At 37.1% G+C, this 17,203-nt stretch overlaps 1 protein-coding gene across 1 annotated transcript in view; it reads left to right on the forward strand.

Annotated features, from left to right (window-relative positions):
* LOC134752782 (uncharacterized) overlaps window positions 1–17,203 on the forward strand; it is a 157,256-nt gene that overhangs the window by 113,739 nt on the left and 26,314 nt on the right. Inside the window, exons 22-29 of the mRNA XM_063688483.1 lie at window positions 610–696; window positions 3,234–3,893; window positions 4,835–4,900; window positions 8,235–8,279; window positions 10,197–10,366; window positions 10,952–11,100; window positions 12,678–12,794; window positions 13,439–13,585. Coding sequence (XP_063544553.1) covers window positions 610–696; window positions 3,234–3,893; window positions 4,835–4,900; window positions 8,235–8,279; window positions 10,197–10,366; window positions 10,952–11,100; window positions 12,678–12,794; window positions 13,439–13,585 — 1,441 coding nt within the window. The remainder of the gene's footprint in view (window positions 1–609; window positions 697–3,233; window positions 3,894–4,834; window positions 4,901–8,234; window positions 8,280–10,196; window positions 10,367–10,951; window positions 11,101–12,677; window positions 12,795–13,438; window positions 13,586–17,203) is intronic.

Here is a 17,203-nt window from a genome sequence, read left to right on the forward strand (position 1 = left end):
AGAACTGGCGCGGCGGCAACAAGCGGCGCGCGATCAGGTAACTATTGTAGACTTTATGCCTTTATGATAAGGTTCATGATTGACTGTGTCGTGACACCACCGCCTGTCGACCGTAGAATAGAACTGGCGCGGCGGCAACAAGCGGCGCGCGATCAGGTAACTATTGTAGACTTTATGCCTTTATGATAAGGTTCATGATTGACTGTGTCGTGACACCACCGCCTGTCGACCGCAGAATTAAACAGGCGCGGCGGCAACAAGCGGTGCGCGATCAGGTAACTATTGTAGACTTTATGCCTTTATGATAAGGTTCATGGTTGACTGTGTCGTGACAGTTTTTCGTAACTTATGTACGAAATATCATTTGATATTTACCCGTCGCTTTTCGGTAAAGGATAACATCGTGAGGAAACTAGACTAATCCCAATAAGGCCTAGTTTACCCTCTGAGTTGGAAGATCAGTTAGCTGTCGCTTTCGTAAAAACTGGTGCCTACGTCAATTTTTGGGAGTAGTTGCCAAGCGGGCCCCAGGCTCCCATGAGCCGTGGCAAAATGCCAAGACAACGCGAGGAAGATGATGATGATTAAATTAAATGTTTTTTTTATCAGGCGCGACTAGTCAGAGAGCTCGAGCGAACAGAAAAAGCAGAGTTTGCCAAGCGCGAGAAGGAGGCGCGGAGCGCACAACTGCTGGAGGTGAGTGTCAGTTGTCTGTCAGTCGTGTGTCAGTGTGTGATAGAATAGAACCACATTAGGTCTTTGCCAAAATTCCGGGATTATTTATCTAGGAGTAAAAAATCACGATATGTAAAGCTCTATTCGGGTGATTGCGTTCTGTTCAAGAGTAACGTTTTGTCTCGATTATAGCCCACTCTTTCTAGTATGTAAGGCCAGTTTTGTACTTTTTTTTTAAATCTAGAATTATTAGAATATTGGGAGATAAAACGACGTAATAACTAATTACTTTAATTAGAGTAGCTAAGGGCCTCAGAGCGTTTTTGTCCCTATTTCCTTTGGGATCGTAATTGACGAAGTGTTTCGACAATCTGACGATATTTTTGATTGTCGTACTGCTAGAAAACAACCGGAAATATCGTCAAAATGTGCAGAAACTTTGTCAAAAGTTCATCTATAAAAATTAGGCGTTCGAAATGCCCGTGGCCGAAAGCCAATATTAGGCGATTTTTTTTTTGCTGTAATTTTTTTACTTAGTGTATGATAAGATCTGCAAAGGGCAGTTGCAACTATGCTCCAAATACAGCTACACTAAAAATAATCGAAACTAATTTACGAAATTTACAAATAAGACCGACAAAATCAGTGCTTAACGCGCGTTTACCTAAACGTCCATCAGAAAAAAATCATTACTAATTTAATGACTGATGAATTTAATGATGAAAAAATGATCAGTTAAACTTAAACGGCAAGATGAGAAGACGTGCTAATAGAAACCAGTACTTGTTATTTCTATTACGTAACAGAAGGTGTACAAATTCATCGACTAAATCTATCATTTTATTTTTGCTCTAAAATCGTTACCGGGCTCTTAAATTTAAAAAAGGCCCTTGAGGCATTGTACCAAGATACTGGCGGCATTTCCTAGCTGTATCGCAATGCTGGTTAGAATGGCGTTAATATATTTCACAAATCTTCGTTGTCCTTTTTTTTGTTTACGAATAATTATAATTACGAGACCTTATAATGACGACGTGTGTCCACCCCTAGGCAAGGTCTTGCTACGGATACTCCAGCGTAAGTCTACAACATAACAAGTCTACCATAACATATCGTTTTACATCTCTATGTATTTCTGTGTTACTCTTTGACGGAACGAACTGTTCTCATATTATTTTCGAAATAAACATAATTTAGCCAGCAATATAAACAGTTTTTCGTATAATGTTTCATTTGACCTAATTTTAATTGGCCTAATATAAAGAAACCTACAGTCAAATTTTTATTTTATGTCAATTCGTAACTTGTCACATTAGTAATCAATATAAAAGTCGCTAGGGATCGATAGGGAACATTGCACTTTTCAATATATATAGTGACATATATAGTGTCACTGTGATGGATAAATTGAAAAATGTAATGATTTAGGGGAAAACAGCGGCGGAATACTCGAAACTCAGTGCAGACTTTGAGAAATGGAAACTGTCCATATGACTGACACTTATCTGGCACAAAGCACTAAAATTTATCCCTTTTCCATAAATAGACCTCGCCCGTAGTTTTGAAATCTTTCAAAACTAAAATTATAAAAGTTTTGCTTGGATAAAATATTTTAGTACATATGTCAAACCTCTTCCGCGCCATATTTGACATAGCTCTAGTCAGGCTTCTATAGTTATTCTAGTTCTAGGTCTTTTAAATATTAGGTCAAATGTTAAACTCGGTTTAAGATATATTAAATCCATTGTCTTTTTGTTATGTAATAATATGAGGACTGCGTATTATATTTTATACATTATATGTATGTTTTTATCGTGCTTGTGTTTGTTATTTCTTATTTTATTATCAATTTGATGCTTGGCAACATTGTGCTCACATTTTATGTAGTTTAAAGCAAAAAGTGCCTTATGGGGTTGTTATATGACACTTTTTGCTTTGTAGACAGCTCTTAGCTTCTTAGATAGTAGTTAGTGTGTGTCTCGATCGCATTTATATCTACTATATGGTATTCTTTAATTTTGCTAAACAACTTTTCGTCGAATGTATTTCATAACTTTCATCAGTCATAATTTTCATTTTCGTAGAATTTGTGTTAATAATCAGTAAATTGCCTCATTTTTACTAATGGGTCTTTGCATAGGATTATCTACATAATACATCTAAAATCGTGCTACGTTTACTAACGAAGTTGACAGTTCTAGTGATTTAGTAACTCGTTTTTTAATGGAGCAACGAAAGATCTGGCAAATCTTTAAACATAATCATGTTGGTACAATTGAATTTTACTCATTCAGTAATCATGAAAAGTACTAAAGTAGAAAGATATTTTTTTTTGTCAAGGTTGTATGACGTACAAAACTTACTTACCTACTTAAAATTCGAAATACACGAATGGCATAACGTTGTTTAGCAAAGAACCGTACTATATACTATATCTATATATGTATGCTATCTGGGTTTATGTCTGTCTGTCTACCTCTAACAACAATGACAATGTTGTCGAAAATCGAATTGATAATAATGTCGAATAAATAAATTAACGAGAAAATTCGATACAGCATATCAACAAGAATCGAACGCAGCTTACCATCGAGCCGCTACAGAAAACCGATACCGAATGGAAAATACCGGATCTAGTGATGGGCCCGGCTACCAAAACCAGTAAAGACCGAACTATGCCGCCTATAAGTCTATCTTTGATACCTGTCTCTGGTAAAGATAGCCACAACACACCAATAAAGTTAAATCTAGAACAAAGCTGGAAAGACTCTATAGAATACAACGCTTTAGACAAAATGAAAGACTTCGCTGAAAAGGCCGCTTTCGATCTGCCCAAAACATCCAAACAAAACTTCGATTTTTCTCTATTGAAAACTCAGGAGAAAAAAACCAAAACGTCAGACAAGGAAAACAGTCTAGAAAAACTAATAGAATCCTATTCAAGAATATCGGAATTCATAAACGGCTGCGATTGGTCGAAACTGCAGGACAAGAAAGATGACACAAAAACGCTTGAACAGAAATATATTGACGCTAAAAACGAGTTCATGTCACAGAACTTGATGTTAATGCCTAAAAAGACTGTTAAAGATGTGATAGATCTAAGCGAGGATGATGAGCTGACAGAATTGACAAAGAGAATTAATAAAGGTACCATAAATGTCGGGAAAGATGGAGAACTGTCGATTTCGGTACATAATTTCGGAAAGGAAGTTTCGGTACGTTAAAAAACACTAACTTTCGGGTCTAACATTATATCTTTGGTCTAATGTGATGTGATTAACTAAGAACTGAGAACTAATTTCCGAAATAACTAATTTTCTGTGTGGTGAGGGACTTGATATAAAAATGGATTGGTCAAAATAACAAAAATAATGAACTAAACATTGCAAAACTATCAAATTACTATTATTAATTTATTTATTATTTATTACTTCATATAATCTGCTAAATTTATGACTTATGACTGCATGACCGTGCATATCTATATTAAATTTATATGACATAATTGTTTGTTACTCATTTTACATTTTACATTCATCAAAATTTCGCCTAGCTTTGTTTCACAGATGAAACTGATTTGCTTTCTTAAAATTATTGCACTCTATTATCTTTAAAGCATTTGTATACGCTATGCCCATAATATTACTTAAAATTATAAAGTAATAGTACAGAAGAAGTAGTAGTAGTAGTACCTCTTCCTCTACCCTAAGCATACCCCTCACCTATAATGAAAAGGCTACTTATAGCACTTGCATGATGTACTTACACATAAATGGTGTGATATTCTGGTGTTTGACATAATAGTATTTCGCCTAAGGTAACATTTGAAACTTGTTGAAATGATTTTATATTAAGTTTTGACTTACCCTCATGAAGTAAACTAAATATTGATTTATTAAATTAGATCAAATAAAATTATGTCAAATATGTTAATAGATATTTTTAGTGATTGTAGATTAATTAAATCGGATTTTTTCAACGGTTTTTTTTGTTTTGACTAAATTAACTAAATTTGATAAAAATTCCAAATGTTCCATTTTTTTTAACAATCTCTTAGACATCATTTTCTTTTTATTATTTGCTTTACTTATTTTTCCCTTATTTCTGTTTTGTTCCATGTTATTATTTGCCTGCTTTCGATGTTGTTGTATTGAAGGCCAAAAGGCGAAAACATGAAGAGATTGAGAAACAAAAAGTTGAGGAGCAAGTCAAAAAACAACAGGTTTGTATTACATACTGTAGGTTTCCTATCATAGTTCCGAAGTATTTTTGTTCAATATTTATATTATGGACGGAATAGAAAGGACGACAATCTCTTATGACAGAACTGTTGCAAAACTGACCAGCTTTCAGGCACTTTCAGCTGTAAATAATAGTTCCTAATCTCTCCGGTGGCGCTAGGTAGGGTGTGGGGTATGACATGAACCATAGAGGAATAATAATATAAAGATGAAATGGGTGAGGGGCAACAAATAACCCGACCAAATTACGTAGGTTGTTTTTGGTATGTTGTCAGGAATGTTAAAACTTGTTTTTAATTTTGTCGCATTGCGTATGTTCTGTACCTCACGGTCGCGCACATCTGTATAAAATACTAGGTCTATGACATTTCATTTCGGTGTATGGTGGCGCCGCCTATTTAATGTTTTTTGATGGACACTTTTCAGGTTTTGCTCATTTAATTTCCATGATTAATAGTCTTTTACAAACTCGGAAGGGTAGGCTGACACATGTCCAAAAGCAATTATAATGATATATTCTTTGACGACCGTCTGGCCTAGTGAGTAGTGATCCTGCCTGTGAAGCCGATGGTCCTGGGTTCGAATCCCGGTAAGGGCATTTATTTGTGTGAAGAGCACAGATATTTGTTCCGGAGTCATGGATGTTTTATATGTATTTAAGTATTTGTATAAGTATTATATATACCGTTGTTTGAGTACCCACAACACAAGCCTTCTTGAGCTTACCGTGGGACTTAGTCAATTTGTGTAAGAATGTCCCTATAATATTGATTTATTTATTTATTATTTATTTATTCTAAGCACCGAAGATATGTATATTCTAAGCACCGAAGATATGTATTTTTTTACCTATTTTGATTCAAGTTATTTTTGTCAAAAAAGGATTGGTCTGAAACGTTAACGAAACAAATGTCACCGTGTAGCCTTCGTGTTTGAAAAATACTTTAATTTGTCCGAAAGTATTTTATTTACCCATTGAGGTTTCAAAAGAATCACAAGTTAAGCCTAACCGAATTGATTCTATGAGTACGTGATGTGATTTTCTAAGGATTAAAGATTTTTATTTTTGAAATTTTTAACAATTATGGCCTCTCATAGGAAACAATATGAAATTATTCGTATGAATATATTTGAAGGGTACACGGAAAGAACATGTCTAGTCACTTTTTTCGGAAAATTAGATTTTCATTTCAAAATGTAGAACTTTTAATGAACTATTGGTTATATCTTATGCTACCACTGTATAATATATGTAACACAACTTTTTTTTTTCGTTAAAAAAGACCTGGTCACGGAATTACCATACATTTTGACATGGTTCCAAATTTTAAAACCGCGATTACTCAAAATGTTACTTAAGTAACTAGACATGTTCAGACCTTGTACCCTTCATTTTAATTTGTAGTATTTCAATTAGAAACGTTAGTACGTACCAAAGAGGATATAATAAGATAGAGCGGTACTGTCATAGTAAATTTTGTAACCACAGTAAGTTCACTGCCATCTATCGACACACGATTAAAACTAAAAATAAAAATATCAAAAAATGTATTTATATACGGATAAATGATTTTTTTATTTGCATTTATTATATTAACTATTTTTATATGATTTTGACCCATGTTCTTACACTGATATGCGTTAAAATTGTTAAATAACAAACGAAACCGTCAACGCCATCTCTACGAGAGTAGGCCAAAGGTAGTGGCGTCATCTGATCGAGAATCAAATTTTCTTGATTTTCGAGGCACGTTTTTTCCTTAGACTGTATCCATCTATTACGTAGTTATATCTATCTTTGTACGTACGTTATAAGCTGTTATGTTAATTGAAATAGATGTAATGTAAATATGAAAGAAAAAGTGACGGCGGCATGTGTCGAATTTTCTCTGTGAGCCGAGTGGCCGAGTGGTTTTAGGTATGCGCTGTAGCAGAGGATGCTGGTTCGATTACAGCCCTGGGCAGTGTAGGTATTGGTCAATTTTTATATCGTATATTATGTATGAGATGGACGGGAAAAAATATGCGAGATAGAAAGAAAAGGCTAAGTAATGTAGTTTGAGTTTTGAATGATTCACTGTTAGTTTCACTAGACTTATATCGACCGGGATATAGACCGTGATTCTCTCTTCTCTCTTCTTCATTTCCTGTTACCCCCTGCTGGGGTGTAGGGCTCGAATCTTGTTTTTCCATAGACCGTGATTACCTTTTGTATTATTTATGAGCTCCCGATATTTCGACGCAGTTACATGCATCATGTTGACGGATATCGGGAGCTCATAAATAATACAAAAGGTAATCACGGTCTATATCCCGGTCGATATAAGTATAGTTATGTAGTTTGGTTGTGTTTTGGTACAATTGCTTGTTGTTTTTGTATTTTGGTATCGGATTTATTGTGTGTTTATTTATTTATACGGTAGGAATCATGTTATACCACGGTGGCAAATAAGCATACAGCCCGACCGCCTATCCCCGCAGTTATCTGCCGTTTTCAATCAAAAAATGACTTATTGTTCCTTGTCAGTAAGGAACCTATTACCAACGTACAATAGTGAAAGTGAAAAGTTTACAGTATGGAATATACATGAAGTCGAGGTTGCATGCACATGCATACAGCGGTACTTTTATAGAGAACATCTTGGGCAAATTTAGTGTAAGTTAAATGGTCATTTTTGTTGTTTTAGTTTTAGAAATTAATCTTTAGATTTTAAATTTTTATTTGTACAAATAGTTTGCTTTGACCTAGGGAAGAGCGGTGCCTCCCGACACAGGCAATTTTTTGCTTACCGGGCGGCTCCATCACCTAAATCATGGCAATTTGTGTTTAAAACAAATAAAGATTTTTGTATTTTTTTTGTATTTTGTATTTGGGCGACCAGTTAATGTATAAAAAAAGTAGACATTAAATAATTTCACGTTTTAGACTCACTTGTTTTAGTCACTCGCGCGACATGTTTCGGAGAGACTAGGTCTCCTTTCTCAAGCACTAATAGTGTACGCAATACACGGTCGTCGTGAACGCTGCTCGCACTATTAGTGCTTGAGAAAGGAGAGCTCTCCGAAACATGTCGCACGAGTGGCTAAAACAATTGAGTCTAAACCGAGAAATTATTTAATGTTAGTATGTCTCACAACAGTTTAAATTCGATTAAAAAAGTAGATTGAAAAGTATGTCTAAAGATAAAGATAGGTGCTAATATTTAACCTTAGCTACTAGGGATTTACGTTAGTCAGTCTGTCAGTCAAGTGTCCTAAGGCTAAGTAATAAGTACCTTTTGCCTGCAACCGTCACATGTGGAGCATTTGTTGCAGGACAGGGAAATAAAACGGCATCAGGCCATGCTTCTCAAAGAGCAGGTAAGGTCAATAAAGGGGGCACTGGCCTATGTTACACTTACTGCTTGACTGTGCTAAAATGTATTAATTAAAATAAAATAAATAAATAAAATAAATTATTACAATGCATATGGTGCTACTTTACCGCTCTAGTGTTGTATTTAACACTAGACGTGTCTATGTCGAAAATTGAAAGGGCAATATCGTCAGGTGACAACCAAAACTCACTAATTACCACCACAAGCACAGAATATATAATGGTACTAGGTACAGAAGATTCACTCTCTAACAAAATGCGTCTACTACGCGCAAGGCGGCGCAAGCGCGTGCAGGCGTCCGTTCCGTAGCGGTGCGCGGCAATTACTATGGCAAAACCCCAAAATTGGGGCGGCCGCAGGTACTTCTAGCGACTCGTCGAAATCGCGGAGTGAGACACGCATGCCACAAGTTAATAGCCATAGTGAACCATATTATCACTCAAATAAGATCGATTTTGGTTTAACTATTTTTTTGTTGTTATTGAGTTTTAGTTGTCACCTGACGATATGTACTGTAAAACGTAAATTACGTACGAAAAGTAGGAAATATGCTCGGTCGTGTTTTAATTTATCGCCACTCGTTGTGAATTATCTATTCGTAAATGTAAATATAACAGTGTGCTAAATCGTTTTACATTACATTTATCAAATACACTACATTTAATTTGACATCTAAATATGTTACCTTGTCTGTCGACTTTGTGTGTGTTTGTGTGGTATTCTATATGGGTATATGTTTTCTTGTTTTCCATCGTTGCTGTCTCCGTGGGCGCAGCAAAAGTATCTAACTGAGGTAATACATAATAATGCATGTGACTTTCGAAGCTTTTGGCATATTATTTTGCGGTTGACATGGTTCGCATTAATATGGTTTTACGGGCATGATAAATTGACTTACCCTCCGGAGCTTTTGATTCTTTTCAGCGGTTTACATGGTTCGCATTAATATGGTTTTTCCGAATTTAAATTTAGCTGAATCCTTGTGAATTCCCTCTTACTTAAGTGATATGTTGAAATGAATGTATTTGTTCTCCGTGCGCAAAACGAAGTTGCCGCTTTCCGGTTCCGTAGAACAGAAAAATAATATACACACCTCGGGTAGTAAAAAAAGCCTCAGATCACATGTTTGTCGACCTCGGCTTTACCTCGGCCGACAATTACATAAGATCGGAGACATTTCTTACTTTACTGCCTTAGTATGTATACAGGGTGGCTAAAAAATAAGTGCATTCTCTTTGCCAGGGAGGTTTTGGAATTATACTGAGCAAGTTTTACTATGGGACCAACCACGAAATCGCGAAAAAATTTTTTATTCTCCTATAGAAAATGGAACAGCCAAAATGTAAGAAACAGCCAAATATTTTTTTTCGCGATTTCGGGGTTGGTCGCATAGTAAAAGTTGCTTTGCACTTATTTTTTAGCCACCGTGGTGTATACTAATTAACTCTATTTTGATAAGTCTTGCTATAATAATCGCCGATCACAAACTTCCTATAATAATATTCATATTATTATTTTATACTGATATGAATAGTTTATGTTATGCTTGGTTTCTAATTTAACTACTATTTAATTTTATAAAACATTCTTTATTTATTCTTTAGATTTAATAATTTTATATGATTATGTAATACATAATTCAATAATGGTCATTCGAATGTCCTTAGAGTTAGACTAATACAAGTCTGAAACGATTTTGATAGCAAACGCAGTGAAAGTGTTATTTTAAAAGTCAAACTTCTATGAAATTATGACGTATAAATAACACTTGCACTGCGTGTGCTGTCAAAACCGTTGCAGACTTATCTTGGTCTGACTCTAGCTTGATCCTTGCCTCCATTCATAACGTTATATAGGTATAATACAATTAACATAAAAAAGTGAACAAAATTGTCCACAGGAAAGAGAGAGACGGCGACAACACACGACTTTCATCCGCCAACTGGACTCGCGAAGGAGATGGGAGGAGCGAGAGAGACGGAAACACCAGAATTTACTAGATCGGCTGCTGGCGAAAGAGAAGAAGTTACAGCAGAGGAGGAAAGAGATGGAACTACTTTCTGAACTAAGGTAAGAGAGAGTCGGCAACACACGACGTTCATCCGCCAACTGGAAGGATATGGGAGGAGCGAGAGAGACGCAAACACCAGAATTTACTAGATCGGCTGCTGGCGACAGAGAAGAAGTTACAGCAGAGGAGGAAAGAGATGGAACTACCCGCTGGACTAAGGTAAGAGAGAGACGGCAACACACGGCGGCCATCTTGGAATTCAGAACAACAGTCATACAGTGTTGGCCAAAATAACTTTATTAGGTTAGGTTACTAAGCTTGACTGGAGTTAAAAAGATAACGTACAGGTAAAAAGGGGTAACGAATGAATTTTTTTATAGAAAATACTGTTTAATACCACGTCGGTAGCAAACAAGCATACGGCCGGCCTGATGGTAAGCAGTCACCGTAACCTACGGACGCCTGCAACACCAGATATATTACATGCGCGTTGCCGACCCTTTAAAAACCTGTACACTCCTTTTTAGTGTTCCGTACCCAGAGGGTAAAAACGAGACCCCAACAGCTTGAGGACTTTAGCATCACCGGCCCCCCTACCATATTATTTCAACGTTTAAGTTTCAACTTACTGTATTCTTCCACAGACGACCTCAAGAAGACTCCACACTATCGGATCAGAAGCCACTGCCAACTCTGAACCGAGTTCCCGGCTTGAAACTCCCTGGACAGGCCATGGCGGATTTACTGCAAGCGTTCGAGTTTATACATAACTTTGGACAGACGCTAGGATTCGGTAAGGACTTGTCTAGAGTCTAGGTGTCGCTTGCAAAGACTGAGTATTCCAAGTCCCCGAATGGGTCCACCAAAATGATGCCTACAAAGGCAGGAAATCCTGGATTCCCGCCCTGTGGTCTAACAAATGAGGAATGCAAGGGCAAATATAGGGCTACCAGACTGAACACATTCTTATCTATTCTACCAGCCAGGCGCTTCTACCATCTCCCTAGGATCTAGATACGTCACCAGGTATACTCTTGACCGAGAGACACGTGGTTCTGCGTCGTAGCTCGCCGTGGCCGTCGTGGAGGTTCTCGTCGCGCTCTGTCGACGACGCCAACTCTGCAGCCAGCTGTACCTATGACACGCCAGCAGCTCGCCTCGAGGCTGCGTCATAGGGCGGACACGCTATACATCAAAAATCATTTGCGTTTTTACGTGTGAACGGCCCGTCTGTACACGCGTCATGCATCATAGTGTGAGTAAGTTGCTTAAAAATGGTACTGAGCGGCCGGCAAACGGTCGTCAATCTGCTGTAGCGGGGCGAGGTAATTGGAATCGGGGCGGGGCGGAGCGTGGCCGTTCTGTATGAGAATACTATTACTTATTCTGTGGTCTAGGTAAGAGTTAAGCTATCTTTGCACCTATTTGTATAGAAAAAAGTTAGTATATGCGGCTGTGATATGTGGAAAACTTAAGCGTCTCCGGCAAGCTCGGTCGGTTCTCCATACAAACGTAGTTCCGCTCTCTTTTTAAAACGAGTAGCTAGTTTGCTCTGAAACTTTGTACTTACAATAGGATAAGGTATATCTATGTCTGTAATTAGTTTATGCAAAGATATAACTCCGTAATAGATGGATACAGTCTAAGGAAAAAACGTGCCTCGAAAATCAAGAAAATTTGACTCTTGTTCAAAGGGCGCTACTAGTTTTGGCCTACTGTCGTATAGACGGCGTTGACGGTTTCGTTTGTTATTTAACAATTTTAACGCATATCAGTGAAAGAACATGGGTCAAAATCATAAAAATAATTAATGCAAATAAAAAAAATCATTTATCTATATTTAAATACATTTTATCGTATTTTTATAAATCTTCATTTTTAGTTTTAAAGTGTGTCGACAGATGGCAGTGAATTTACTGGGGTTACAAAATTTACTATGACAGTACCGCTCTAGTATAAGTTACTCTATGGTTTATGTAACTTCAGATACCATAGTTAAAAAAATACAGCTAATTTACGTTTTTCATACAAAACTTGTTTTTGCTCTATTTCGTTTGTTTTATAAACTGGAGCTATATAAACTAATTTCAGACCTAGATATGACTCATGTTATTGTATGTGCAAAGTTTCATTACAATCCAACACGTAGTTTTAAAATGAGAACGGAACTCCTTTTGAATGGGAAGGTGAAATTCGGCCGAGCTTGCCGGAGACTCTTAATCCAAGACTGCAAGATTATCTAGTGGAATTCTTCTTATGCAAACTTAGTAAGACCATATTTACAGAAATCCCTGTCAAACCCCCAGTCCCTGTCAAAAGTCCCTTAATAGAAAAGCGTAATGAGAGCTTACCACAAATATTTCTTTACAGATGTGGACTCAATCCCGTCACTAAACACTTTGCAAGCGGCGTTGCTCCCGGCGTGCAGTCCTGAAGTGGAACTGGAACTAATGCAAGTTTTGACACATCTCCTTGTCTGCGCCATTGGTAAGTACTCTATTCTCTTGAGGTTCAATCTCCCAAAGCTGGTACTAATTACCTACAATGAAAATTAAAACATCATTAAGAGTTTTGGCGACCTCTCTGGCCTAGTGGGTAGTGACCCTGCCTGTGAAGGCGATGGTCCTGGGTTCAAATCCTGGTAAGGGCATTTATTCAGTGATGAGCACGGATATTTGTTCCTGAGTCATGGGTGTTTTCTATGTATTTAAGTACTTAGACAACGATAACTATATATTTTTATTATAAGCTTTATTGAGCTTACCGTGGGACTTAGTCAATTTTTGTAATATTATCCCATATGTATTATATGCATTATTAAGTGTCCCCAGCAAGCTCAGCCGAAGTTTCCTTCTCATTTTAAAACTACGTGTTGGATTGTAATAAAACTTTGCACATTCAATGATATTAGGTATATCTAGTCCTGTAATTAGTTTCTTTTGTTTTATTCCGTTCGCTTTTAAAACAAAATTATGCAAACTCTGGCTGGTAAGAGAGTTCTGTGGACGCTCTAATACTGGCAGTTAGTCAAGCGCGAACCGGTCGGAAGTACCATATAATGAAATACCTATGGAATCGTGATGATTGCGTTTTGTAATGGCAAAAATAACGCATATTTTTGTGTTTTACAGAGGACCCGGGTATTCCGCACCCAGGACGTCACACAACTTTGCTAGGACACGCTCTACGTATGGGCGACATCACTGAACACAATCTCAGCGAAGTGCTCCGTATATACCTGTACGCCAACGCTACTGGCGAAGTCAAGGCTTTGACTGGTAAGTCTACACACAGGACATTACTCGGACTTGTTACGTATGGGTGACATCACTGAACACAATCTCAGCGAAGTGCTCCGTATATACCTGTACGCCAACGCTACTGGCGAAGTCAAGGCTTTGACTGGTAAGTCTACACACAGGACATTACTCGGACTTGTTACGTATGGGTGACATCACTGAACACAATCTCAGCGAAGTGCTCCGTATATACCTGTACGCCAACGCTACTGGCGAAGTCAAGGCTTTGACTGGTAAGTCTACACACAGGACATTACTCGGACTTGTTACGTATGGGTGACATCACTGAACACAATCTCAGCGAAGTGCTCCGTATATACCTGTACGCCAACGCTACTGGCGAAGTCAAGGCTTTAACTGGTAAGTCTACACACAAGACATTATTCGGACTTGTTACGTATGGGTGACATCACTGAACACAATCTTAGCGAAGTGCTCCGTATATACCTGTACGCCAACGCGACTGGCGAAGTCAAGGCTAACGTGTAAGTCTTCACACAGGACATTACTCGGACTTGTTACGTATGGGCGAAATCACTGAACACAATCTCAGCGAAGTGCTCCGTATATACCTGTACGCCAACGCGACTGGCGAAGTCAAGGCTTTAACTGGTAAATCTACACAGAGGACATTACTCGGACTCACACAATTCAAAGATTCAAAAAAGATTTATTTGTTTGTTCAACATAGGTAAGTTACAAGATGTTAAATACATATTTCAGTATCACTATGTCGTGCCTATTGGCATACAAATTCAATAAAAATACACGCTAATCATAATATCACAGAAAAACAATAATTTTAATTTATTTTATTTAAGAAACAAACAGTCGTTTACAAACAAGTTTACAAATATTTCTTAAATTAAGACCTGGAGTTTCATTATTGTATATAAATTGCAGTCTATAAAACAACAAAAACATAAAGTAGGTAGGTACTAGGTAGTAATAGTTTGAAGGTAGGTATAGGTAAAACTCACGAGAGCCGGCGGAAGATTTGTACTGAAACTGTAAATTATATCTAAAAGAAAATCCTCGCCGATTCTCGTGAATCGACCCATGAGTAGGTACAGGTAATAAAGTTAATAAGTAATGTAGGAATTAATAAGTAATGACATGATTTCCGGAAAGTGACATAAGTATACATAAGAAAAATTTACATAATTAATTAACTACCGAAAAACACATTTTAATGAATTAAAGGAACAGTTAAACAAATCCAAATTATTAAGTTTTTCATTTTCGTTAAAAAGTTTACAAACACGTCTTATAAATACATTTCGTGCATAGCATGTTCTACTATAGGGAATGGAAAACATTTTTTTCTTCTGACAGTGGCGCTGACGTCTACGAGGAACTCTCAAACGTATTTGATGTAGTAGTGAGGGGACATCTAATACATTGTTCATAATTTTGAAAAGTAGGACAGAATCTACACAGTCTCGTCGACTAGCAAGAGTTTGGAGCTTATGATGTATCAGCGACTCGTTATAGTTAAGGTGAGTATGACCAGTTCTAAAATCGAGGGTTCTAACAAACTTTTTTTGTATTCGCTCCACTCTTTCAATATGAACATTATGATAGGGTTTCCATACTGCGCAGGCAAATTCTAGGTGGCTGCGAACAAAACTGTTAAAAAGGATTTTGTAAGTGACACTATTTTTAAATGGCTTTCCCACCCGTAAAATGAAACCTAGTTGTTTGTACGCCCTTTTTATAACCGATTCTAAATGAGGTATAAACGTTAGTTTTGAGTCCATAATAACTCCAAGATCGCGGATTTGTGTTACTCTACTCAGATTATTGTTGCCTAATGTGAAATTATTGTTAACATTATGTTTTTTCTTAGAAAAACTGATGACACAACATTTATTCAAGTTTAAAAATAAATTATTTTTAGTACAAAATGTCTCAAAATTTTTCAAATCATCTTGGAGCAAATAATAATCTTCAACAGAATTGATAATCTTATAAATTTTTGTATCATCTGCGTAGAGCAGCACTTTCGAGTTTTTAATATATTTATCTATGTCATTAATAAAAAGCGTAAACAGTAAAGGGCCTAAATGAGATCCCTGTGGTACTCCGGAACTAATAGACTTCCATTGAGAGGCGTAACCTGCTAGAACAACACATTGGCTCCGATTCTCTATATATGACTTTATCCAGCGGAATAAGTCTCCGTGTATTCCAAGGTGCCAAAGCTTGAGTAAAAGTGTATTGTGGCATATTTTGTCAAAAGCCTTGGCAAAATCTGTATACACGGCCTCTACACATGCGCCTCCATCCATCGCTACTAATATATCATTAGTGAAAGTCAATAGGTTAGTATCTACTGAACGACCTTTGTAGAAACCGTGTTGATTAAGGCTAATGTGATTTTTGACTACTTGGGAGAGTTGATTTGTGACTATCTTTTCGAAAATTTTGTTAAATTGGCATAATTTTGAAATCGGCCTATACTGTTCAATATTTTGGCTAACTTGACCCTTGGGGATTGGAGTTACGAAAGCTTTTTTCCAAATTTCAGGAACGAAACCAGTTTTAATGGATTTTTGGAAAAGAATAGTGAGTGGGGACGATAAGTTCGCTGAACAATTTTTAATAAAAATTGGGTGGATACCATCCGGGCCTGCACCTTTGTTGGTATTGATTGTGTTCAATATCCCGTGGACAATAGCACGGTCAATATATATACTGCTTGCGTCAATTAAGGGTTCAATAATAGTCGAAACAGGGTTATGTCATGCAGTAAATCTTAATTAGGTAATTCAGTCAAAAATTCTATAATAGAGTAATATGCTTTCTCGGTAAGAAAAGCTTTTAGGTTTTTTTTTAAAACATTATTCTTGTTTTTACATGCAATTATATTCGCCGGTAACTTGTTATATATTTACACAAGGTGTTGTTATACAATCTTAGCGAAGTGCTCCGTACGCCAACGCTACTGGCGAAGTCAAGGCTTTAACTGGTAAGTCCACATATATACAGGACAGGGCTTTACTCGGACATGCTACGTATAGGCGACATCACGGAGCACAACCTCAGCGAAGTGCTCCGTATATACCTGTACGCCAACACTACTGGCGAAGTCAAGGACTTTACTCGGACATGCTACGTATAGGCGACATCACGGAGCACAACCTCAGCTAAGTGCTCCGTATATACCTGTACGCCAACACTACTGGCGAAGTCAAGGCTTTAACTGGCAAGTAGAGGTATTAAACTAAAAATTGGCGTCTTTTATGACTCTGATTGGGACGCCACTTAGTTCCTATCTGGGTATTCTTAAACCTATACTCTGTCCACGTTAACGAGCTAGTATAGTTAGTACTAACTCTGTAACGTGGACAGAGCATAGTTTCGTCGTTTGCACCGGTTAACTTCTCGTATGCCGGAACTGTTGATCCGCGTACGAGGAAACTAAGGGTCTCGATATATCGACGCGCATTCGGCAAAATCCGATAGGAAAAAGCTTTATGTCCGCGCAATAAGCTGGAATGGAAGCTTGTAATTTGCATTTAGTAGATAGTCTGTTAACCTATGTATATAAGCAGTAAGCATCCCGAATAAAATAAAATAAAATAAGAGCAAAAA

The sequence above is a fragment of the Cydia strobilella genome, chromosome 25, assembly GCF_947568885.1.
Source record: "Cydia strobilella chromosome 25, ilCydStro3.1, whole genome shotgun sequence".
NCBI lineage: Eukaryota > Metazoa > Arthropoda > Insecta > Lepidoptera > Tortricidae > Cydia > Cydia strobilella.